The 23,186-nt window shown below is 43.9% G+C and overlaps 3 protein-coding genes and 1 long non-coding RNA gene across 6 annotated transcripts; 1 reads left to right on the plus strand and 3 right to left on the minus strand.

The window, feature by feature from the left end:
• Window positions 74–4,090, minus strand: LOC110434861 (serine/threonine-protein phosphatase 7 long form homolog). Its single transcript, XM_021459622.1, has 10 exons — window positions 4,074–4,090; window positions 3,692–3,924; window positions 3,539–3,592; window positions 3,151–3,455; window positions 2,861–3,069; window positions 2,080–2,374; window positions 1,899–1,985; window positions 1,675–1,804; window positions 1,428–1,576; window positions 74–397 (listed from the first exon to the last, which is right to left on the minus strand). The coding sequence occupies exons 1-10, from the start codon at window positions 4,088–4,090 to the stop codon at window positions 74–76; spliced, it is 1,803 nt and encodes a 600-aa protein (XP_021315297.1).
• LOC110434541 lies at window positions 4,090–4,699 on the minus strand. The gene is made up of 3 exons (XR_002452052.1): window positions 4,502–4,699; window positions 4,265–4,337; window positions 4,090–4,184 (listed from the first exon to the last, which is right to left on the minus strand). It is a non-coding gene; the product is annotated as an uncharacterized LOC110434541 (long non-coding RNA).
• Window positions 16,193–18,676, minus strand: LOC8084667 (probable galacturonosyltransferase 4). Of its 2 annotated transcripts, none has more exons than XM_021460427.1 (3): window positions 18,353–18,676; window positions 16,755–17,821; window positions 16,193–16,480 (listed from the first exon to the last, which is right to left on the minus strand). In XM_021460427.1, exons 2-3 carry the CDS (start codon window positions 17,271–17,273, stop codon window positions 16,196–16,198), a joined length of 804 nt encoding a protein of 267 aa, XP_021316102.1. In that variant the 5' UTR covers window positions 17,274–17,821; window positions 18,353–18,676; the 3' UTR covers window positions 16,193–16,195. The 2 variants fall into 2 exon arrangements, with proteins under 2 accessions (XP_021316102.1, XP_021316103.1); XM_021460428.1 differs by having other exon boundaries at window positions 16,755–17,858.
• LOC8084668 (auxin-responsive protein IAA9) lies at window positions 20,369–21,548 on the plus strand. 2 transcript variants are annotated; one of them, XM_021459736.1, is made up of 3 exons: window positions 20,369–20,964; window positions 20,991–21,144; window positions 21,238–21,548. In XM_021459736.1, exons 1-3 carry the CDS (start codon window positions 20,474–20,476, stop codon window positions 21,238–21,240), a joined length of 648 nt encoding a protein of 215 aa, XP_021315411.1. In that variant the 5' UTR covers window positions 20,369–20,473; the 3' UTR covers window positions 21,241–21,548. The 2 variants fall into 2 exon arrangements, with proteins under 2 accessions (XP_021315411.1, XP_021315412.1); XM_021459737.1 differs by having other exon boundaries at window positions 20,369–20,915; window positions 21,036–21,144.

The following is a 23,186-nucleotide window of genomic DNA, read 5'->3' on the forward strand; positions in this document are numbered from 1 at the left end:
CCCTAACATGCCTTAGGTGATTAAACCAAACAACAAACATATGGATGTGGCCTGTGAATTAGTTCAGTTCTACCTAGTAGTGTGGCCACATAGCAAACTGTGTTGCCCCTTCTCCATAGTATCCTCCCGTTGTTGGTGGTGGTGGTGGGGGTGGTGGTGAAGGAGGGCCCTTGTTCTTGTGATTAGGGCATGTGCAGTATGGATCATTGCATATTGTGTTTTGGGAGCCAGTAGCATTGCTGTTGTCGTCCTCTTCGTCATCCTTGTAACCACAGCTAACTTCCGTTTCTAAATCAAAGATACGGTCCTGCAGGTAGTAGATGTACTCTGCATGAGGATGAATAGGTCTAGGATCGACCCATCTGGTGAAGCCACAGTTCTCTTTTGACAAGGATGACTGCAATAAGTATGTAGCTTTAGCACAAGAGAGTATCTTATTGAAGGTTGAATTAGTAATATGACTTACCCATGCTCGTGGACATTTGAAGAAACGACGCCCTCCATCTATCCCCTCTATGTACATCTGCACCAAACAATCCTCACCATGCATACATTTTGGCCACTCTTCTTTTCGGTCATCATATGCCCTCAGTGGTGCCTCTTTAGTAAAATCATGTTTGCTCTCAAGGGGGAACCTATCATAAATTGCTTCCTCAAAGTCTTTAGGACCAAGAGGACCCTCCCAAAGAAAGGGATTACCCTTCATCGCCGCCTTTCCCTTTCCCTTCCCTCTAGACGACCCTCCAGACATTTTTACTTGAACTGAACAATCTCAAGTGAGTAGCAACGCTCTCACCACTGCGTATATATATAGGAACCCAATAGTTGGTAGCCGTTGTAGTATATAATAAATGCACCTGAAAAGCCTAGATTCGATTACTGAAAAGCCTAGTTGAAAACTGAAAAGTCTATTTGGATTGTCATCTGAAAAGGCTAGATTCGTTCACTGTTTCGGATGTGATGATTCAATGAAAAGCCATATTGGTTCACTGTTTCTGAAAAGCCTACACTGCGAAAACCAATAGGAATGGACCACAGAATATGTGCACTACATTGAATAATTCATGGAAAAAATTTGCAAGAGTTTCCCCTATTTTTGGTACATCCACAGTTATAAATTGACATCACAGTACAATACAAACATTGATTCATCCAAATATCACAACACAAGCACATACGCCATCAGGAATGATAGTTCAGATAGTCCACAGAGACCATACAGTCCCATATAGTACAAATAGTCCACAAAGTTCACAGTGTCGATACATGCAAAATAACAGAAGTTATGCCATCAAATCTAAGCTGCTACCATGGTGTTAGCACAGAAGTCATCCTCACTGCCTCCTAGTCTTACCCTTACCCTTGTGGCCAAGAGCATCGGTGCCTGGAGTGTACCTACAAGGCGAACGACGTCGCCTTCTTGCAACCTGCGAAGGCTGAGTAGAAGGAGCATCAGGAAGCTGAGATAACCCAAGCTCGTCATAGTCACGCTCCTCGGCCACCCCCTCTTCGTCCTCATCATCATCGCTTTGAAAAGTGTCCATAGTTGGCCGAGACGAGCTCTGTCCTCCAGATCCTATAAACATTGTTCAAATTATGTGTGCACTTAATTTATTATCTCATACCATGAAAATTGCTCAGTTCAAATAAACAACAAATTTAATAAAATTATACCTTCCAAAGAAGATGTACCATGCACAACAGGTGTGTTGCATTGTCGTTCCTGTGGCACATGCACATTCATCGCAGCACTAGTACCGCAACCGCACCGAGCTGCAGCACGCCTAAGCCTACGTGCTAGTCTCTATTATGCAAAGATTAAAATTCATATTGTTAGATATATGATAAATGAGGGTCGTAATACTTGTTCTTAGATAAATTCGATGTCAAGTACTTACTCCAAGAAAGTTGTTTAGTGTGTGCTCGTCCACACCTGTTCTTGGAAACCGTTCGATGTCAAGTACAGATTGCTTTATTGCGTTGCCCTATAAGATAAGACATGTAATAGTTTATATAGGTGCAATTTATAAAATGGAAAGGACAACAATCGTACAATTGTATAGTGGAAAGGACATGTACCACTCGGTCCAAGACAGGTGCTGCCTCGATAAGTGTCCCTTGTCGTGCTGCTAGGTCATAGGAAGTGTCCTCATCCTCAGATGATTCAAGGTACGCATAATCTGCTTGGGTCCACTGAATTTTCAACCTTGTTCGTGTAACACCTAGGTACCAAGTAAGGTATGCACGAAAATTGTAGTTGGTATGTGGTTGCTCATTTTCGTAGAGGTTGTCATGAAACTGGTCCCACACCTCTATGTACTGACGATGCAACGTTTCAAACTCAACTGTCTTCTTTTGCTTCTGACGATCAATCCTAAAATTAAATATTAAAGATGAAAATAATAACACAGATTTAACAACATTGATTCTAAAACTTAGTACGTGGATAAAATATTGAACTAGCAACATGAATATAGTAGGTATGAAATAAATTTCAGCAAGTAGGTTGTAGTAGCACACTTCAAATACGTTGGAAATGACTAAGGATATAAATTTCAGCAAGCATGGATTTGCAATAGCACATTTATAAATTTCAGCAAGCATGGATAGGCACTAAGCATGTAAATTTCAGCAACATTTATATAAATTTCAGCAAGCATGTAAAAAGTACCAACATGCATATAGGGGGTAATAAATTTCAGCAAGGATTTATATTGGACTAAGTAGCAAATAAATTTCAGCAATCATGTAATTTTCAGCAACATTTAAGGTATTGAACTTTGAATAAATATTGAACTTTGAATAAATTGCAGTCAACATATCTATCAAATGCATGGAATAAATTACCAAAATAACTTACTTGTGCAGCTCCACGGAAGTATCAAATGGAGGGACAGGCCATTGCTGGCACAAGCCAAATTGGCGGGCTACTCGATTTGGAAGGTGCCACTCAACAGCATAGAAGCAAATCAGAGGGCAGATCATCAAGTACAAGTCTTCATCCTCGCTACACATGCTGCTTACTCCAAGATGTAGCGCATCATTCGCCGTGTACGGCTCCCAATTAACCTGCAAGCATAAGACATGTATATGGCAAGTTAGACAAACTATCGAGCATACAATAAACAAGAACTACTGCATTTTACTCACCATGGAGGGCCTAAGCGTGTCGAGCTCATTGGCATACTGTACGTACGCACGTGAAGTCCTGCTGAAGGCGACTTTCGCCTGGTCCCAAAGATGGGCAAACGTCGGACGGTGACGAGGGTTGCCCACTGCAAACCATTCCCGAGGAGCGTCAACTATGGGCCGTCCAACTGGAAGACGAGCCCACATCCAAAGCTGCAGTAGGTAAACACAACCACCAACGGAAGAACTACTTGCGGTCCGACGACATGCCTCACAAAGGCTACGGTATAGGTAAGCCAGCACTCCCGAAGCCCAGCTGTAAGTACCTGAAACCGTTGCAATCAATTTAATCAATGCATACGTAAACATAAGAAACCAAATTAATAATAACTGTGTAAGGGAAAAGTACCTGTGGTGTCCCAGTCAGTGAGGCACGGGAGGTACATCCACGATGCAGTGTCCCCTGTCGCGTCAGGGAAAAGAACACACCCAAATAGGTGCAAGATCCAAGCTCTACAGTAGTAGGCAACTGTCTCCTGGTCCGCATGTGCCGGACAATTACCAAAGCTCTGCCTAAGCCAAGCAATTGGTACCCCAGTGGTGCGCTGCGTCGGTGCCTCCGGAGGAAGTGGTCTTCCAAGGAAGGCCTCAACTCTGGCCCTCCAACCATCGGGCCTGCAGTGTCCGATAACTGGACGACCTCTAACACTCAAACCCAGGATCTTCTGAGTGTCCTGGAGTGTAACAGTCATCTCTCCACAAGGTAGGTGGAAACTATGAGTTTCTGGCCTCCATCTACAATTTAAAGAACATTGTTGTTAGGGTTTTCAGAAAGATAGATAAAGTTTGTTCAAAAAAACATACGATTACTATAGATAAATGGTGCACCTGTCAACCAAAGCTGTGATCGCCGCGGGGTTAATTGGAGGCAACCCACGACGAACCTGATACGATATGACATCTAGGCCAGCCCTCTGCAGCAGAGGTGTGTACCTGTCGTCATACCGCATCTCCTCGAACTTGTCATGCGTTCGAGGTCGAAGCGGGGGTAGTTCCTGCAACCATACAATCAAGTTATTTAATTCATAAGTACACAAATTAATAATAAATGAAAAGCAAAGATCAAAGTAAGTACCGCCCCCTCGGCAGTGAGTCGTCCTCGGTGCTTCACCTCGTAGTATGGATCCAGGAGGTGGAACTGCTCCATCCTATAAACAAATTTGATCCATTAGTTAGTAATTAAGCAGAAAAAAATTATACATTACAATGTCATTATATTAAACAAAGGAGCACTAGAACATGTATGTCTGCCAAAAAGTTAGTTGCATATGAAAGTATTTAACAACTAAAGTACATAGAATATTAAGTGCACCTGACTTAGCGGCCAATGGCAAGTACGCGAGTTGTGTCCAAGTCTACCACATTTGCCACATTGATTTTGCTCGGGGTCAGTAACAAACGGGGTTGCTCTCCCTCGCCTCGTTCTACCTGAAATCTGGTCCATGACCATCTTATGCCTCGTACGCTTTCTGGTTCCACGTTTGTTCCAGCGAGCACCTGGATCTGCAATGTACCTTGGGCCAATGTATTCTGGCCACTGCCCCTCATCTAGGAAAGGCTCAAAACGGGACGACCAAGTTAGCACAAGGCTATCAACACTCAACTCCCATGGTATCTTGGTCTCGTAGTCAAAGTTGCGATGCCTAGCTGCTGCAATATAGTGAGAACAAGGAGAGTGGTACTGTCTTGGTCTCCCACATCCACATGAAAAATCAGTCAGGACAACAATATAACTCCTTGATGGTCGGATCTCACCATCTGACGTTGTACCACCCCTTTCAGTGACCTGGTACTTGCCAGTGGCATGGTCAAAACACTCTATGTCATGTGTTCTAGCCCTTTCCTTTGCCTTGTCAAGGTGCTTCTTAGCTCTAGGTGCCCATTTCATATTATTACTCTGTAATTGCAATGCTTGAGCATGTCTATCGTTGAACCAGGCCACTAGTCTATAAAAGGTAAAAGATACAATGGCATTGACTGGCATGGCACGTATACCCTTGAGCACACTGTTAAATGACTCTGCCATGTTGCTAGTCTGAAACTCGTACCTCCATCCACCATTATCATGGGCTCTTGTCCATTTCTCAGGTTCCCTCATCAAACCTAGCAGCCACTGCCTACCTTCTGCATTTGTTGCGGTTCTTAACTGCTCCAACTTCTCCTCAAAAAACGGCACCTCAAGCATTCGAGCAACCTCCTCGAATAGAGGAAAGTTGTCCTTCGTACCATCTTTCCGAAGTAAATTCTCTGCAAGGTGTCTAGTACACCAACGATGGTGCAAAGGTGCATAACCAGGAATCTGCTCCTGTACGGCACTGAGTATGCCCTGGTGCCTATCAGATATGACACCAACCTCCCTATGTGGGCCAATGACATGTATACGAACAAGGCGCATGAACCAACCCCAGCTGTCTTTGTTCTCTCTCTCCACCAAAGCAAAAGCCAAAGGAACCAATGCGTTGTCAGCGTCACAGGAAATGGCTACCAAAAGAGTGCCCATGTACTTGCCAAGCAGAAAAGTACCATCAATTGATAACACTGGACGGCAGTGCCTAAAGGCCTGGACACACTGTGGAAAACACCAGAATGCACGAAAGAATATCTGCCTCCCATTCCTCCATTCATTAGGCTTCGGAATGTACTCGTAATGCATGCCTGGATTAGCTGCTTTCATTGCATTGAACATTGCTGGCAGCTGCTCGTACCCCTCCTCCCAGTCCCCATATATCATCTTCCAGGCCCTTTGCTTTGCCCTCCATGCTTTGCCATACTTTATGTCATATTTAAATATCTTCTGAGCCATGTCCATAATTGTTCTGACCTTCAAGTTGGGCTGACCCTTTAAAGTTGTGCATAACGTACTAGCAATAAGTGTAGAGGTCAACTGTCGATGCTTCTGTTGAAGGTCAGTCTGGGCACAAGTGTGTGGACCTACAATTTTTGTGATCTTAAACTTCCCGGTGGCCTTCTGTTTACGAGCACAGACCCTCCAGTTGCAATCTGACATCTCACACACAACCGTGTAGCGGCGCTCAACATGGGAGTGCATCACCTTGAAGGGTCTTTTACGTATTACAGAATATTGTTGCAACCACCTTCTTAAGCTGGGCAAATCATTAAAGATCATGCCCTTCTGAATTTGCACACTCTCACCAGGCTCAGGAGCCTCCAGCAGCTCATCATCTCTTCCCTCTGCATAAGCATTTTGAGAATGACTGAGGTCACTAAACTCGTGAACTAGTGGATCACGATCAGGACAAAAACGTCTGATAAGCTCCATTTCTTGTTCACTTAAAGGTGCAACTGGCCGGTCATCATCGGAATCAACAGCTCTAGCTGTGCCATAGGGCTCCTCATCATCCTCAATATTAACATCCAAACTATTAGATGCTATAAAAGCTGCGTCAACATTAAATGTTGGAGGCACAGGATGACAACAATCATTACTTGGATTGTCACCTACAACAAAACCACAAATATGCATACAATTGAGACAACTAAATCGAACGAAGGAATGCTAACAAAATGAATAATGCAACTACGCCACTTACATGGAATTGTCTGGGTCATAGGGGTATGTACGCAGCCAACCTCATTGGGACCGGATTGAGCATCAGGAACGACAACCACATCTTCCACACCCACGTTCTGAATGGGTATCAGAGAAGCTGAGGGTGCCGGATTGTCCACTAGAGGGCCAATGGGTGGTTGCCAATTAAGAGGAGAATCCACTAGAGGGCCTGGCTCCTTGGACAAGTTGCGCACAACCAAATCCAAACATTTAAACTCACTCTTCATGACAGTTTTGACATATTTGTCCCATTGAACCTCGGATACAATTGGGACCAACCGCCTAAAAATTGTTCCTGACCCGCCATGGTGAATGACCCCATCAACTAAGATTTCTTCTTCATTCGAATTACATTTAAGCTCATCACGAGCACTACCCATCAATTCAGAAAACAAGGGCCGCTCATCGAACATCAAAGGGACCGTTTCCATTCCAACAAAATCAACATTGCCAAACTGATCTTTCTCCACACTTCCTCCATGATATAAGGTTACTAAATTGTCCATCTAATTGATATTTAAAACAACCATGTCACTAGGCATATAACTAATACAAATAAAACACATAAATATTTATCTAAGAAAATACGTATGTAACTAACTATATAACTAAAATTACAAACTAGATTGATCTAACTAAATTACATAACTAAATTCTAGAAATATTAAATAAACTACTCTAAATTAAATAAACATCTCTAAATTACATAACAATATTCATAAAATTAATACCAATATAGATAATTGCTACATGAATTATTTTAAAAATTATACAACTTAGAAAACTAACTACATTATCTAAACAATTATCGTACTAGGAAAAGAAAAAAAAATACCTGAAGCCGCCGGGAGAGCCGGGGCACCGGCGGTGGCGGCCGGGGGCAGCGGCCTCGCCGCTCGGGGCGCGCGGGGCGGGGGCAGCGGCGGGCCGCGCGGGGCCGGCCCAGCGGCGTGGCGCGCGGCCTCGGCGCGCGGGGCGCCGGCAGCGGCGGGCCAGCGGCGTGGCGCGCGGCCTCGGCGCGCGGGGCACCGGCAGCGGCGGGCCAGCGGCGCGGCGCGCGGAGCGCGGTGGCGGGGCGCGCGGCCTCGTCGCGCGGGGCGGGGGCAGCGGCGTGGCGGTGGCTGCCGCGGCAGCGGCAGCGTCGCGCGGTGCGCGGTGGAGGGAGCGGCGGGGCGCGCGGTGGCCGGAGGCGCGGGCGCTGCGTGAGCAGGGAGAGGAGCCAGGCGGGCTAGTTTTACCTTACGTCGGCGCCGTGATCTATGGCGCCGACCAATTTTTTTTTTTTTTTTGACACTGCCACGTCACAAAATGCGTTGCCTGCGTCCAAGACCTCGGCGCCGTGATCCATGGCGCCGAGACGTGAAACCTCGGCGCCATGATTCATGGCGCCGACCCCCTGGGTCCATTTCTGCATTTAAGTTTTCCAGGGGTCCAATTGTGAATTTTTTTCAAAAAAAGGGCCAAATTGTAAAAAATTGGGGCTCTGCAACTGGAGGTGACGGTGGAAAGAGCGATTGCGCCCTTTGATCGTTTGTATAAATTTTCTTTTGGCACCATTTGGATTAAGGAACTTTTGTGCGAATTTTGAAGGAAACACGCCCAATTTTGACGGCCTGTCTTCATTTCGTGGGTGCATATTTATTTCGTTAAAAATAGAGAAAAAAAATATTAAAATCATATGCAGAACCACATAATTTAACTTAAGGGTCATTGGGTAGGATCCAAATTCTCATAAAAACGTTTCACACCCAAAATCTCTCATGATACGCTTCAGTTGGCATATCAGAATCACTAGATCATTTGGTTGCAGAATCAGAATCGTTACAAAACCACGTTTTTACTGATTCACGTTGGCACAGAAAGGTCTGACAAACGTTTCACATGCATGTTGTTTTGCTTGGATTCTAAAGATTATTGGAAGAATCGGAACCGATTTACGTTGACAAATGCACCCTTAGACTTATACTCTTGAGTTGTATGAACTAAGTATATCTATGTTGATTGGTTTCTTGTGGTGTAATTTGACTACTTGATTCAATTCTCATACTTGATGTGGTTACTCACATATCCCTAAATTTATTTCAAGATGTGAGGTTCCTTTTGGAGCTTGGAGATTTCACATAGATCATTCAGGAATCAGTTTATTTCATAGGAACACGGGAAATAAGAAATTTTCCTACGTTATAAAATCAACGCTGTTCTTTCAGTCATTTGGATAATTGGATGTGTTTTTAGGGGTAAGATGTGTGTGCGCGTGTGCATATATAGAGGCGAGTAGGAGTACAATGTACGTGTTCATAAAAGATAAGTGTACTTGCATGTATGCTGTGATTCGGAAAAAAAAGTTAAAAACTGAGTTTTCGGACATCCCTAGAGAATAATAAGTACAATAATGACTTGTTTGGTATATATTTTAGCGATGACGGTTTTACCTAATTGGGCAGGTATACTTATTTCATAGGGTAATGAAAAACTCACTTTGCTCAGATGTCATTTTTGTGCCTCGCTGATGTGAGATCCGGTCTATTGAGTCAGTTGGGCCGGACCTAATTCACAACAATGTAGCAGTGAGATACTATGGCGTCAGCACAATATTCTCAGTTTAGTCCCATATCAGAAACGAAATGAACGCTAGACCAGCTTAAAAGCCTGGACAACTAAGAGGTTAACTTCGGATCGATCTTTTTGTACGAAGCGAGAACGAAAGCGCAATCGCGAGAGAGTTAATTAGCATGTGTGGTTCATTCAACGTGTAGAGTGGGTTTTAACCGTCATTTCGGGTCAGGGCATTACAAATGGTATTCAGAGCCAACTCTCGTGGGCTTTTTTTCACGAAGCGAGAATGAAAGCGCAATCGCAAGAGAGTTAAATAGCATGTGTGGTTCATTCAACGTATAGAGTGGGTTTTAACCGTCATTCCGGGTCAGAGCATTACAAATGGTATTCAGAGCCAACTCTCGCGGGGTTTTACGGTGCGTATGATCTGGAAGCCTGGATAGGTTGTGCATGACCTAAGAAGCCGGGGTACGGGAACGTGGGCACGTACCCCGTCCCGGGAACTTCGTCCTGAAACGTGGAATGGGAACATCGCGGGACGTCGTTCCCAAACAAGTTGGAACACGAATCGTAACCAGGAGCAATCACAAGAACGTCGAGTTCCAAACGACTATGGAATGTGACTCGCAGCCATAGCGATTCAGGGACATACGAAGCTTGGGCGGAGAAGAAAACAGACCTCAGGTCAGGTGGGTGTCACCTGTCATGTCGTTCACGGTCGCTGGAGGCCAGATGCTGGAGCCGCCTGTCACGTCGCTCACGGCCGCTGGAGACCACATGCTGGAGCCCTAGTGCAAGACACCGAGCCAGCGCATGGCAAAGTGGCGAACGCCGCTGTCCTGCAGCCATGCTCCGCAGCGCTGCAAGAAGCGCCGAGGCCCGAGTCGTCGAGAGCCCGAGACGCTGAGTCTAGGAACATGTTCCTTATTTCCGCGAACACGTACCATGTCATCATTTTGTTAGGATTTGGTACACGTTCCATTTGAATTTGGTGCAAGACGAAGCTATATACCCTCCTTGTTCCATAGATTTTGAAAATATCATACTGCGTACCACGTTCCCCACATTCAGGGGACATGGCTTCATATGGCATGACACATGGGCCGGAGAACTAAAAATACGAACGTGGCCAAGAGAATCGATCCCGAACGTTTGTCTCGTATGAGACCCAACCCATTGGGGCACCAGGCCGGATCGAATTCGTGACACTGTTGCAATGAGGTACTGTAGGATGTGAGACCCAGCCCATTGGGCCAATTGGGCCGAATCGAATTCACGACACTGTAGTGATGAGGTAGTGAGGTACTGTATCTTTGGAGTATTATAGCGTCGGCACGATATTGTCACTTTTGTCCTATACCGGAAACGGAGTGAACGCTATCCCAGCCTAGCAGCAAGCGGAGGGGTAGTGCTCGCTCATCCAACGGTAGCCTGGATGCGTGGGCATGTGGCCGAGATCAAGTGGCGGCGAGGTAAGGCCCCGTTTGGTTGCACGAGTTAAAATTTATCATCCGTCACATTAAATGTTTGGACACATGCATAACGTACTAAATATAGACTATTTATGAAACTAAAAACATAGCTAGAGAGTAATTTGTGAGATGATCTTTTGAGCTTAATTAGTTTATAATTGGACGCTAATTGTTAAATAAAACAAAAATATTATAATACATGTTAAACTTTAACAACTTCAACCAAACACCTTGTAAGCTCTAGAGATAGCACGTAGCAGAGGCATATCCCCTACCCCTACAGAGCTAGTGGGTGACCCCCAAGGCCCCAAATGTAGTGTACAGTTTGCAGTTTGTCGTGAGCCTGTGACTGAAAGCCAAAGCTGCCATGTTGATCACATCTCATCCGAATTCGGCCTTGTTTAGTTCCGAACTGTAGTACTTTCGTTTTTATTTGACAAACATTATCTAATTATGGAGTAACTAAACTTAAAAGATTCATCTCGTGATTTACAGGTAAACTGTGCAATTAGTTTTTATTTTCGTCTATATTTAATACTTCATGCATATGGCGTAAGATTCGATGTGACGGAGAATCTTAAAAAGATTTTGGTTTTCAGAGTAGTTCACCCCCAAAACCCAAATTTTTTCAAGATTCCCCGTCACATCAAATCTTGTGGCACATGTATGAAGCATTAAATATAGTAAAAAACAAAACTAATTACACAGTTTGCCTGTAAATCACGAGATGAATCTTTTGAGCCTAGTTAATCGATAATTGGATAATATTTGACACAAACAAACGAAAGTGCTACAGTAGCGTTTCCCAAAAATATTTGGCAACTAAACAAGGCCTCAAGGCCTTCCGTTACTTGACCTTGACTGTACATGGCCGTGCTGTCTGATTTTCCTGCAGAGAACTATCGACAACGCACTACGTGCGTAGCAAGAATCCAAGGGCAAGATCACAGAGCTGGGAGCCTGGGATGGTGACGGGTGAGGCTTCGCTTTGGGCCTTTGGCATGCTCCAGCATCCTGTGTTGATTTAGGTCCTGTTTGGTTCCACCAACTAAATTTTAGCTAGCTAAATTTCAGTCACTTTAGTAGCTAAAGTTCCAAACACATTAAGGGCCTGTTTAGATTGGGGCTGAAAATTTTTTGGGTGTCACATCGAATGTGTCGGAAGGATGTCGGGAGGGGTTTTTAGAAACTAATAAAAAAACAAATTACATAGCTCGTCAGGAAACTGCAAAACAAATTTATTAAGCATAATTAATCTATCATTAGCATATGTAGGTTACTGTAGCACTTAAGGCTTATCATAGAGTAACTAGGCTTAAAAGATTCGTCTCGCGATTCTCAACTAAACTGTGTAATTAGTTTATTTTTTTATCTACATTTAATGTTCCATGCATGTGTCCAAATATTCGATGGGATGGATGAAAAATTTTTGGGTGGGGAACTAAACAGGGCCTAACTAAAAGGAGCTAAAATAGTTTAGATTTATTAGTCACCCAAGAGTAGCTAAAATAATTTTAGCTAACTAAAATTTAGTTGGTGGAACCAAACAGGGCCTTAGAGACACCGACCACTGGAGACGGCATGAAGGATCGTGTGGCTTGTTTAGTTCGCAAAAATTTTCAAGATTCCTCGTCACATTGAATCTTTGGTCACATGCATGGAGCATTAAATAAAGATAAAAATAAAAACTAATTACACAGTTTACCTGAAATTTGTGAGATGAATCTTTTGAGCCTAGTTACTCCGTGAGTGGATAATGTTTGTCAAATAAAAACAAAAGTACTACAATAGCAAAAAAAACTAAAATTTTGCCAACTAAGGCTAGTCTCAATGGGAATTTCATGAGAGTTTCATTTGCATTAAATAGGTTGTCACATAGGCTTCTTTGATGACATGACAGTGTATTTAAGAAGAGAGAGAAGAAATGGGTTTCATCTAGATGAAACTCTCTTGGCACGGTTACGAACTCTCTATGAGTCTTAGAATTAAATGCCTATGAAACTATAAAATGAAACTCTCCATTGAGAGTGAGTATTTTATCCAAGTTTCATTTTATTTCACATGACATGGCAGTCTTAGAAACAACGTCATGAAATCCTCCACTGAGACTGGTCTAAGGACTTGTTTAGTTACCCAAAAATTTTGCAAAATTTTTTAGATTCCCCGTCACATCGAATCTTTAGACGTATGCATGGAGTATTAAATATAGATAAAAATAAAAACTAATTGCACAATTTAGTCGGAATTGACGAGATGAATCTTTTGAGCCTAGTTAGTCTATAATTGGATAATATTTGTCAAATACAAACGAAAGTACTATTATTATTTTTTTTGCAAATTTTTTTAAGTAAACAAGGCCTAAACAAATCTCCGGTGTAGGACGACCGAATTCCGGCGGAGGAGCGCGTGTCTGCAGCAGCAGACCGCAGAGGGAAGAAAGCTCGGTGCGGTCCGGGACCCGGAAGAGCAGCGCGGGGACGCACGCCGACAAGGCGGAGTGGCACGGGACAAGGGTGTCCGAGAGACCCGGCGACCGGCGTGGCCGGGGAACACGCGAGATACGCCACTCTCCTTTCTTCCGCTCCCACGTCCGATGCTTCTCCCCCAAGCCACGCGCTACCAGCACGGCAGCACCGAATCTGCAGGTCCCCGATCGCCTCCCGCGTGCTTTTTTCTCCACGCTACGCTGTTCATGGTGGACGCGACTTGGCCCCAGGCCTTGTTTTTGCAAAAAAAAAAAAACTCTAGATTCCTTTTACATCAGATATTTCGACGTATGTACGAAACATTAAATATATATAAAAATAGTAACTAATTAAACAGTTTAATTGTAACTTGCGAGATAAATCTGTTGAGTCTAGTTAGTCCATGATTAGACAATATTTGTCAAATACAATGAAAGTACTACAGTATCCATTTTGCAAAAAACTAAATTGTTTAGTTTCAATTTTTTTGCAAAATGGACACTGTAGCACTTTCGTTTGTATTTGACAAATATTGCCCAATCATAGACTAACTAGGCTTAAAAGATTCGTCTCGCAAATTACAGATAAATTATATAACTTTTTTTTAATCTATACTCCCTCTGTATCATAAAAAGAGGACGTCCTACGTTTGAAGCAAGTTGCGTGAAAGGAGGACGTTCAACGTCGGTTTGGACGTTGATGCCCCTCGTGCTTGGGCTCCCGAGTCGTGCTATGCAAAAAATATGGCCACTACGACCGTCGACTTGTGGCGTCGACTTGCCGAGTCTTGGCCACCAAAGCTACAATTGATTGTTGTACAGGTAGCATCGCACGCTGTATTTAATAAAGGCAAGACATGAAAACTAACCCCTAATTAATTACTTCTGGATAATTGTACTTATGTCCTAAACATCATCTAATTAGGATACAAAGGGAGTATTTAATGCTCCATGTATGTGTCGCAAAATTTGATGTGACGGAGAATCTGAAAAATTTTACAATTTTTTTTTGAACTAAACAAGACCTTAGTTCCGAAAAAAATTTGCAAAACTTTTCAAATTCTCCGTCACATTAAATCTTATGGCTCATGTATAGAACATTAAATATAGATAAATAACTAATTGTATAGTTTATCTGTAATTTGCGAGACGAATCTTTTGAGCCTAGTTAGTCCATGATTAGATAATCTTTATCAAATACAAACGAAAATACTATTGTGTCTATTTTTTTTAGAAAAAAAGAACTAAACAAGGCCTTGGTATTGGATGGACATCCAAATTCAATAAAAAAATCTAACAAAATCTGGTTAAACTGTATCCAGGTCTTGTTTGGTTTCATATTTTTTTTATCACCCATCACATTGAATGTTTGATTCATGTATGAAGTACTAAATATATACTACTTGCAAAACTAAAACAACAGTTAGAAGATAATTTGCGAGACAAAATTTATGAGCCTAATTAGTCCATAATTAGACACTAATTATCAAATAAAACGAAAATGCTACTCCCTCCGTCCCCAAATACTGTTATTTCTAGCCGATTTCAGACAGATTAGTGTGACAAACAAAAGACCATTCTACCCTTAATTAATTTAGGTTTCACCATTTAATCATGCACGTTAAGCCATGGTTCTCTGGTTCCAACGAGCTACATTTAATGTCAACTGAATAGACTCAACCAATTACCATGCGACAAAGTACTACTCTCTAGAAGAAATTAAATGAGTTGATGGACCACGCAAGTTCCGAGGAGAATTAAGGCCTTGTTTAGTTCCCAAAAAATTTCAAAATTCTCCGTCACATCGAATCTTGTGGCACATGCATGGAGTATTAAATGTAGACAAAACCAAATACTGATTACACAGTTTACCTGTAATTCACGAGCTGAATCTTTTGAGTCTAGTTAGTCCATGATTGGACAATATTTGTCACAAACAAACGAAAGTGCTACAGTAGCCAAAACCAAAATTTTTTCTCAACTGAACAAGGCCTAAATGGGCTGATGGACTGAGTATGCTAGTATAAATAGCAGTATTTGTGGACAAAATTTTCTTCTAGAAATAGCAGTATTTAGAGACTGAGGGAGTATTTATTAACCCTAACCAAGCACTCTTTTATCCAGTTCAATCCTAATGATCAGTAGAGACATCTAATCCAATCCAACGCCACTTAAATCCATGTCGATCCAACACATCCAATCCAGAGTACATGGTTAAATCATCGCACAGTCCCGATAGGGGTCCACGAGCGCTCCCTCCGATCCTTCCTCTGCCTCACCGATGTGGCTGAGAACTTGTTGCCGTGGAACGGAAGTGGACTTCGGCGTCGAGCGTGCGGTGCTGTGCGCCCGTGCGTCAGCCGAACATGAGTTGCGAATACGGAATAGGCACGGTAACGGCAAGCGAGGCGTACACGAGGCGCTGAGGGACGACGCGTCGTCGACGGTGACACGCACTGCAGTGCAATCCAGTATTCCAGTCGAAGAAGCAGTGCATTCACGGATGATGAATGTTGGGATTGAGGTAGCAATAGCACGTGTTGCAATGCACCAAGACTTGTGACCTCAGTTATGCATTTAATTTGGTTGCTAAATAAAACGCAAACAATATCACAAATTGCTCTCCTTCACTATTTTCCAATAGACGGAGCTGCTTTTGCTACTCCTGTACAAATACGCTAACAAGTAAAATGTTGCACTACCTTCCGTAAGTTTTGATCAAAATGATCATAATAGCACAAAACAACCATTTCATGTCTTATTCTAAGGCCTACCATGACTTATCTGCATTTCTATTTTATAGCAAAGAGATTGACTATACATCGATTAAAAGGTAATCAGATCGAAAATAGTACTCGCCAATAACTACTCTGTAGATCTATAGAACTCTTTTATTTCTCTCTCTCTCTCTCTCTCTCATTTGAAGAGGTGACCAACAACACCTCACGGATGTATATTGCATTCATGTAGAAAAGCATGGTCGAAATTGACATATCTGGACCAAAATTTGCGATATCTTAGTATTCCAATCTCAAGCCAAGGTTTTTGATTTCCATTGTAGTGTAGGACCGCCGCGCGCTCCATATCTCTTTGGTCGACATCCGGCTTGTACCCTAGACCCAAAGAGATGCCACATTGCCACGAGCGATCAAGAGGGAATGTGCGGCTCCAAAATGTGACAAGACATGCTAGAAGCGTTCGTAACTTCCATAGTTGCCTATTTGCGTTCTGCAGAAATGAGATTTCATATGCTTAGACAAATATATGGTTCAACAAGACACTAATGCAACATTAAGTGGTTCTAGAATCAATTTTTTTTTATTATCCATCGTGTATAAAAATAGACTACATGTAATTAATATTTTAAACGAAGAATTACTAAGTAGTAAAATAATGCAAGCCAACAGCTATTGCTGCTAATAGCCCTTTGCAGACATTTATGGAAACAATGTAATTTTTGCCTCGAACATTAGTGGTATTTGATAAGCTCATGAATACTGACCATATTCTGCCAGTAGTGGTAGACATCAGTAATATTCTGCTTCCTCCACTCAGACAAATCGAACATGTTCATGCCATACGCCCAGCCACAAGCACGCTGATCAAACTGCTTAGCAATTAGGGGATTTGAGAAGTTGAGGTACCTATCAAACCTATGGAAAGTCGCTCCACAGGTATGGACAGCGCCATTAACCTTACCTTTCAGATCCATTGACCAAAGATTACTTAGATCCTGCTGGACTACAGTATCATCATCAAGAAACAACACCTTATTAAGCTCTGGGAAGATCTCAGGAAAATAAAACCTCAAATGGTTGAGAATGGACAAGTACTTGGGATTCTGGAACTTGTTTTGGCTCAACCTATTTTGATGGATCTTGAAGTAGAAGTTCATCATGAAATGGGACGCCAGTTGCTTCAAAACTGGACTGTACCTCGAATTTAGCCAAGTAAACTCTTCTATGTTTTGGACCTGAATAGCAATTTTTCCTATGGGATTTGCCAAGAACCACATTCTCATTGCAGCACAATTATGTTTGTCTGTTACAGTATGAAATACATGCCTTGTTGGGTTCTACATTGGAAATTTAATTAAAATGTTAGTAGCCGGTACAAGTGAAGTAACCCTAGAATCTTCTTAAAATTTTTAGTGCAACCCTCAAATGTAAAATACTGAACCTTAGCATTTATAAGAGTTGAGCTCACAACCACAGCAGCTTCCAGTACATTATGTGAGAATAATGCATAGTGTTGTAGCTTTGAGTCTTCAAACTTCTCTTCATTTGGAAAATGTTTTTTGTGGGAGCTCGATAAATAGTACTCATTTGTAAGACGTAGTGCAAGACAATAGAGGTTTTTTTGGCGGACTTAGTTGCTATTAGTGTTGCATGATTGGCCTTTTGCTTGTGAGCTTGAACTTGGTCCTCAGTTGAATGAAGGGATGCTAATGGCTTATCAATAACAGCGACACAATTCTCGTGCGCTAAATTGACCTTTGTAATGCCAACTCCATATGACGATTGATATTACGGCTGACTGATTTTGAGTCGGACCGCTCTGAGGTAGCGCCTGCAAATTGCTTAGATGGTCTATCAACAGTGTTTTCCTGGAAAATTAAACCACTATGTAACTGAATAACTACTTAACCATGATAGAATAAGGGACCAAAGACTAAATCAAAACCTCGTGGACTTAAACTCCTAAAGCAAGATATATAAGGCATTTCTAAAGAATGATGCCACTAAAATTTCCAAATCTCTGCACATACTTCTACGAAACCTGAAACATGTTTCAAGGGATATTGTGAAAGGTATAAAAATCAGCTCACCAATTGCAAAACATGTTCGAGAATGAATTAGTTGTGACCAGAGAAGTTACCAGGATAGAATGCATCCACATTTTTGGAAACAATTAGTGTTTTGACTTTTGAGTACAACCTATTATGAAAAAAATCAGCATATCCACTATGCCTTTGGTGCAGCAAAACTAGAGCAGGTTACTGACTGTAGTCTTAGGATGAAATCTCATAGTTCTGAAACTTAATGCTATATTTTGATCAATTTACTTATTTCAATTTATTAATAGGTCACTCTATTTTACCTTTTTCATTGAAGTGCTAGAATTGCCATGCATTGTAGCAGCTTTCTGCCGCCTTACTTCAACATCACCACCACGGCTTATGTGTTTTCGAGTAGTGGCTACATCATTGGCACGCTCTCTCTCCGCCTCCTTCACTTCTTCTCCATTCCACCGTATATTATCACTGTTGATCGTGGATTCACCTGATCTACTCAAAACACTTCTCCTGTCAACATCTTGCTGACTAACTCCATCATGTCCCAATTTTAGTGTCATAGTCCATGGCAGCAACTACACCCTCCTTGTTGTGTGCACCCACGACAGATGTATAGGCTCTTTGACCACACCAACCGTGTCCTACCACACCATTTCACCACCACACCTTCAGATCACAATCATATACAAAATTACAACTGAAGAATGGAAGCACATCCAAGTAGAGTGAAATTATATTCACCTTTGCCAGCACATTTAACCGCTTGCCCATCTCACTCTGGCCGATCTACGTAAAGAAATATGTTAAGCCGCAGTTAAGGTCCACTTAGTCCCCAAATGACTGATTGGAAGAGGTGGTGATTTTACCGGATTGTATGGATCATGTCCGAACGCGCGCCTCCCGGTCACTGTGAGTACCGAGATCACGGAGCACTTTCGTTAACGACGCGCAGAGGCGTATGGTCCTCCGTGGACGGGTGCGTGCTCGCCGGGGACGGCCCGCGCGTACGTCGCGGTTCAATCCGCCCGCTCTCGATCCGGCGGATGCTCGCCTTCCACGTGTACTGGACTACGCCGATCGAATCTCTCGTGGTGGGAAGGACTGGGAGCGACAACCCCCCGTTGCTCTCGCGTCTCGATCTGGTTCTCGGCCGGGGCGGTCGGCACGTGTCTGTCTCGCCCGGCGTCTCCCAGTCATAGAGGCCGGGAGCTGCATGCATGGCATTGGCATGGCGACGGTCTCGTGGTCGTGGCGGACCGAGCAGGACACTGTGCGTGTCCCCTGCCACTACCAGGCAATGCGCGTTCGTAGCGCGTCCGCACGCACGCAGGACGACGAGGGGCGCGTCGGAAACGGGCGGCCGTGGGAGCGGGAGGGCACCAGGCCTGCAGCACCGTGGGTCGTGGCCGCGGTTCCACGGACAGCCAGCCCGCAGGCACGGACCCAGGCTTTGACCTGACGAACTCGCAGCAATAATAATAATAATTGAGCGGAGCGCTTGGACACGCACGCGCCACGGGCTCGCACTCGCAGGCAACGCTGGACACGCAGGCACCCACCGGCCGGCGGCGCGGCAAGCAAGCACGTGCTGTGCTGCACTCCCCGCACCCCTTCCGAGTCGCCGACCGCGGCCGGCTCCCACGTTGGTTCATCTGCAAGTTCGCTCGTGACCTGCCGCCAAGTGCCAGTGCCCGGCCGGCGGCCGCCGCCGTCGTGCACGTACGAGAGGCGGCGCATCTTGACGACTGCTACTCTAAACGGCCGGCCGGCAAAGAGGACGATTGCTGCAGCGTTTCAGTTCCGCATGTCATGTCGCCGTCTCGCCGACGGGCAGATCAAGATCTCCTGCAGGCTGCGGCACACGTAATAACTGAACGATGCATGCACGCACCGACCTGATTACCTGAATTTGACACCGCCCAACACATCCATCACCCTCAGGCTGTCAGTCAATAGGCTGTTGCACTCCGGCACAGCAAAAAGCCACGGGGGCTGCAGTGGATTAGCATCGGTAAAGTGCGCACGGAACTGGAGGATCCTGTCGGTAGGCAACAAAGAGATGATCATCACGGGACTTTGAGTTTGGACAGCCACAGCCATGTCGATCGCTCGCCAGGGCAGGGACGGGGAGACAGAGAGGCATGCAGACAGATTGGCCGCCTTTGGGTCCCCCTCGACCCCGACAAGCTGCCCCCCTGCAGCCCTGCACTGCACTCCACCGATTCCTTTCCACTTTCCTCCTCGTCGCCTCCCGCTGTCAAGCACCGCACGTCTCCCTCCCTCCCTCCCTATATATTCCCGCAGGAGCATCTGCTTCTCCTCCCCGACTGCCAGCCATCTCATTCCAACAGAAAACAGAGAGAGCACCGAAAGCTCGCAGCTTTGCCAGCAAGAAAGACATCAGCAGCAGCCAGCAGCGTTACGGCATGGAGCTGGAGCTCGGGCTGGCGCCGCCGAGCGCGCGTCACCCCATTCCCATGACGATCGACCACCTCACCGCCGAAGACGAGCTGAGCAGCACCTCGTCGGACCACCACCACCACCCTTGTGCTGCGCGCGCCGGGAAGAGAGCGTTCGCGGAAGCGTTCCAGGAGGCAGCGGCGACGACGACGACAACGCTGCCGCTCTTCGATGACGGCTCGTCGTGCGGCGGGACGAACGGCAGCAGCAGCAAGAGGCCGCTGGTCGGGTGGCCGCCGGTGAGCTCCGCGCGCAGCAGGGCATGCGGTGTCGGCGGCGCCAAGTACGTGAAGGTGAAGAAGGAAGGCGACGCCATCGGCAGGAAGGTGGACTTGTCGCTCCACGCCTCCTACGACGAGCTCCTCGCCACGCTCTCCCGCATGTTCCCGACCACCGGCTGCAACAAAGGTAGGTACCATTGTTCGTTGTTGGTCCATCAGATTTCAGGGGATCTATAATCAATCATCATCCAATCCAACCCACCGATTCTGTTGATCTGATCCCCAAATTATTGCCATCCTGTTGCAGACGACAAGGAGATCAGCAGCTCCAGCAGCAGCACCAGCCATGTGGACGTGGTGGTCACTTACGAAGATGGAGAAGGGGACTGGATGCTGGTCGGAGATGTGCCATGGAAGTAAGTTTTCGCTATGATCATTGCATACATGTGGAGTTCATCTTATCCTACCGGATTGTCACTGACATCGCCCTGCGATTTTTTTTATTGCAGTGATTTTGCAAGGTCCGTCAAGCGGCTCAAGATACTGGGATGATTGAAGTCTGGCCGCACTGATGATGTACATGTTCTTATAATTGGAGTATAAGCCCTTTTTTTGTTTTTGTTTTTGTTTTTGTTTTTGTAAAGCACTTGGTGTTAAGACTTAAGAGTCAAGGCAGTAGCCTCTTGTGACAATACGTATACGAACTGGTTTTCTGGTCTTGTCTGCGAGAATGTTTCTCTTGGAGATTTGTCTCTGTGTTTTGCGCAGTTTATGCTGCAACTGATCGCAAATTGATATAATACATATATTCATTAATTCATTATCCCTCTCTTTCTGTCTCCATATAGAAGCGTGCAATTAAAGAGTTTATGCCTTTATGCAAAAAAAAGTTCATTTTCGCCAAAAAAAAAAAGTTCATGCACAATCCGGCACACCTTTCTCTTACTGTCTCCCCAATAGCAAATCAGTTTCAACGGTTAACTGTTGATCCTCGCTTTGTCAAAAAAGATGGAAATGCTGTTGGTGCTTGATGATTCCGCCGGTGTGTTCCCCATCAACAGCTGCTGAAGGGGCGGAGAGGTACAAGAACAATGTACATCTTTTGTTTTGGAAAAAAATAACATTAGCTATCTGTTGTTTTTATATATTTATAAAAAAAACTATAAGTTCCCTTGGGAACGCATCAATTTCACATGAGTTATTCAATAATTTAACAGTTCTCCGCGTTGGGAAATGGCATCGTGTTATAGCAAAAAAAATGTTTTATCCCAAAGAGAAGAAAATGTTTTAGAAAAAAAAATAAAAAGAGGTCGAGATAACATTTCGCGGGGAAAGGAAACGAAGGGGAGGCCCATTAGGCAATCAGGCGGATGTGTGTACACAAATCGCGCATGCAGCGCAGCGAGCGGGCGCACGGCCCACTTTCGTGTGCTTCCCTCGATTGTCGCCGCAGCCCACCTCACCTGATAAAAGCACACGTACGGGCCCGTTTGGATTACGTTCGCTTCCAGTTCGAGGTCAGGCTCAGGTGGTGTGAATTTCAGCTTGCAGTCCAAACTCGGACCGTGTACTTCCTCCGTCTCACCTTCTAAAAAAAACTTCCTCCGTTTCAAAAAATAGTTTATTTCTTCTTTTGAACACAGTAAAACACATATTGGTTCTTTTTTCGAACACAATATGAACACAAAACAGCTTTGCATATATACATATGCGCATGCGCATATACCCTACACTTATTAGCACATACAAATATAGGTTTGACAAATCTTGAAATTCATATACATCTGTTCGTTTGTATGAAAAATCATAACTGAAAGTATTGTTTGTTAATTTATTGTGAAAGAAAAATACCAAACGAACAGATTCTCTACTTTTATAAGCACATTTGAAAGTATTAGGCTTGACAGGTCTCAATGCTGACGATGTCACACAGACATATCGTTGTTGATGGCATGTCGCCTTTCACTAACAGGATAGCACCGATAGTTTTTTTTTAAATTTTTTTTAGAAAAATACAAGACTTACACCAACTTGGGCGGAGAGATTCCACCACAAGAATACTAGATAGCTAAACTACCACTCAAATCGCAATATTATAAGAAATATATTCCACAACAAATTGTACTATACGTCCAGATAGCAATATTATAAAAAATTTATTCCACACAAATCTAAGTTCAAAATTTTGATATAATTTACATGGTAAATTAATCAATTTAGCAAGTTAACAAAAGAAAATAACAACCTTAAATTTTATTATTCTCCAACAGTCTTCTATAATAACTTTCTAAAGGTTATATTAAGGTCCACATTAAATGATTTTTGGTTTATTATGTTGTTCATAAAAAATACATCTTTTATCAACATCGCAGCGAGCACTAGCTTTGTACGGCTAGTAAGACATGCCTAGCATCCATGCCTTCTGGCCAATCCGCCAATGCAAGCGATGAGCATATAT

This window comes from Sorghum bicolor, chromosome 4, assembly GCF_000003195.3.
Source record: "Sorghum bicolor cultivar BTx623 chromosome 4, Sorghum_bicolor_NCBIv3, whole genome shotgun sequence".
Taxonomy (NCBI): Eukaryota; Viridiplantae; Streptophyta; class Magnoliopsida; order Poales; family Poaceae; genus Sorghum; species Sorghum bicolor.

Excerpts from the sequence above, each read along its gene's own strand:
- LOC8084667 (XM_021460427.1), bottom strand. The coding sequence starts at position 17,273 with ATGAGAATGTGGTTCTTGGCAAATCCCATAGGAAAAATTGCTATTCAG. Across the intron at positions 16,481-16,754 it reads ACCACTACTGGCAGAATATG|AACGCAAATAGGCAACTATG; the intron begins GTCAGTATTCAT and ends TCATTTCTGCAG.
- LOC110434861 (XM_021459622.1), bottom strand. Across the intron at positions 3,070-3,150 it reads ACACGCTTAGGCCCTCCATG|GTTAATTGGGAGCCGTACAC; the intron begins GTGAGTAAAATG and ends TTATGCTTGCAG. Across the intron at positions 1,986-2,079 it reads CACCTGTCTTGGACCGAGTG|GGCAACGCAATAAAGCAATC; the intron begins GTACATGTCCTT and ends CTTATCTTATAG.
- LOC8084668 (XM_021459736.1), top strand. The coding sequence starts at position 20,474 with ATGGAGCTGGAGCTCGGGCTGGCGCCGCCGAGCGCGCGTCACCCCATT. Across the intron at positions 20,965-20,990 it reads CAGATTTCAGGGGATCTATA|CGATTCTGTTGATCTGATCC; the intron begins ATCAATCATCAT and ends AATCCAACCCAC.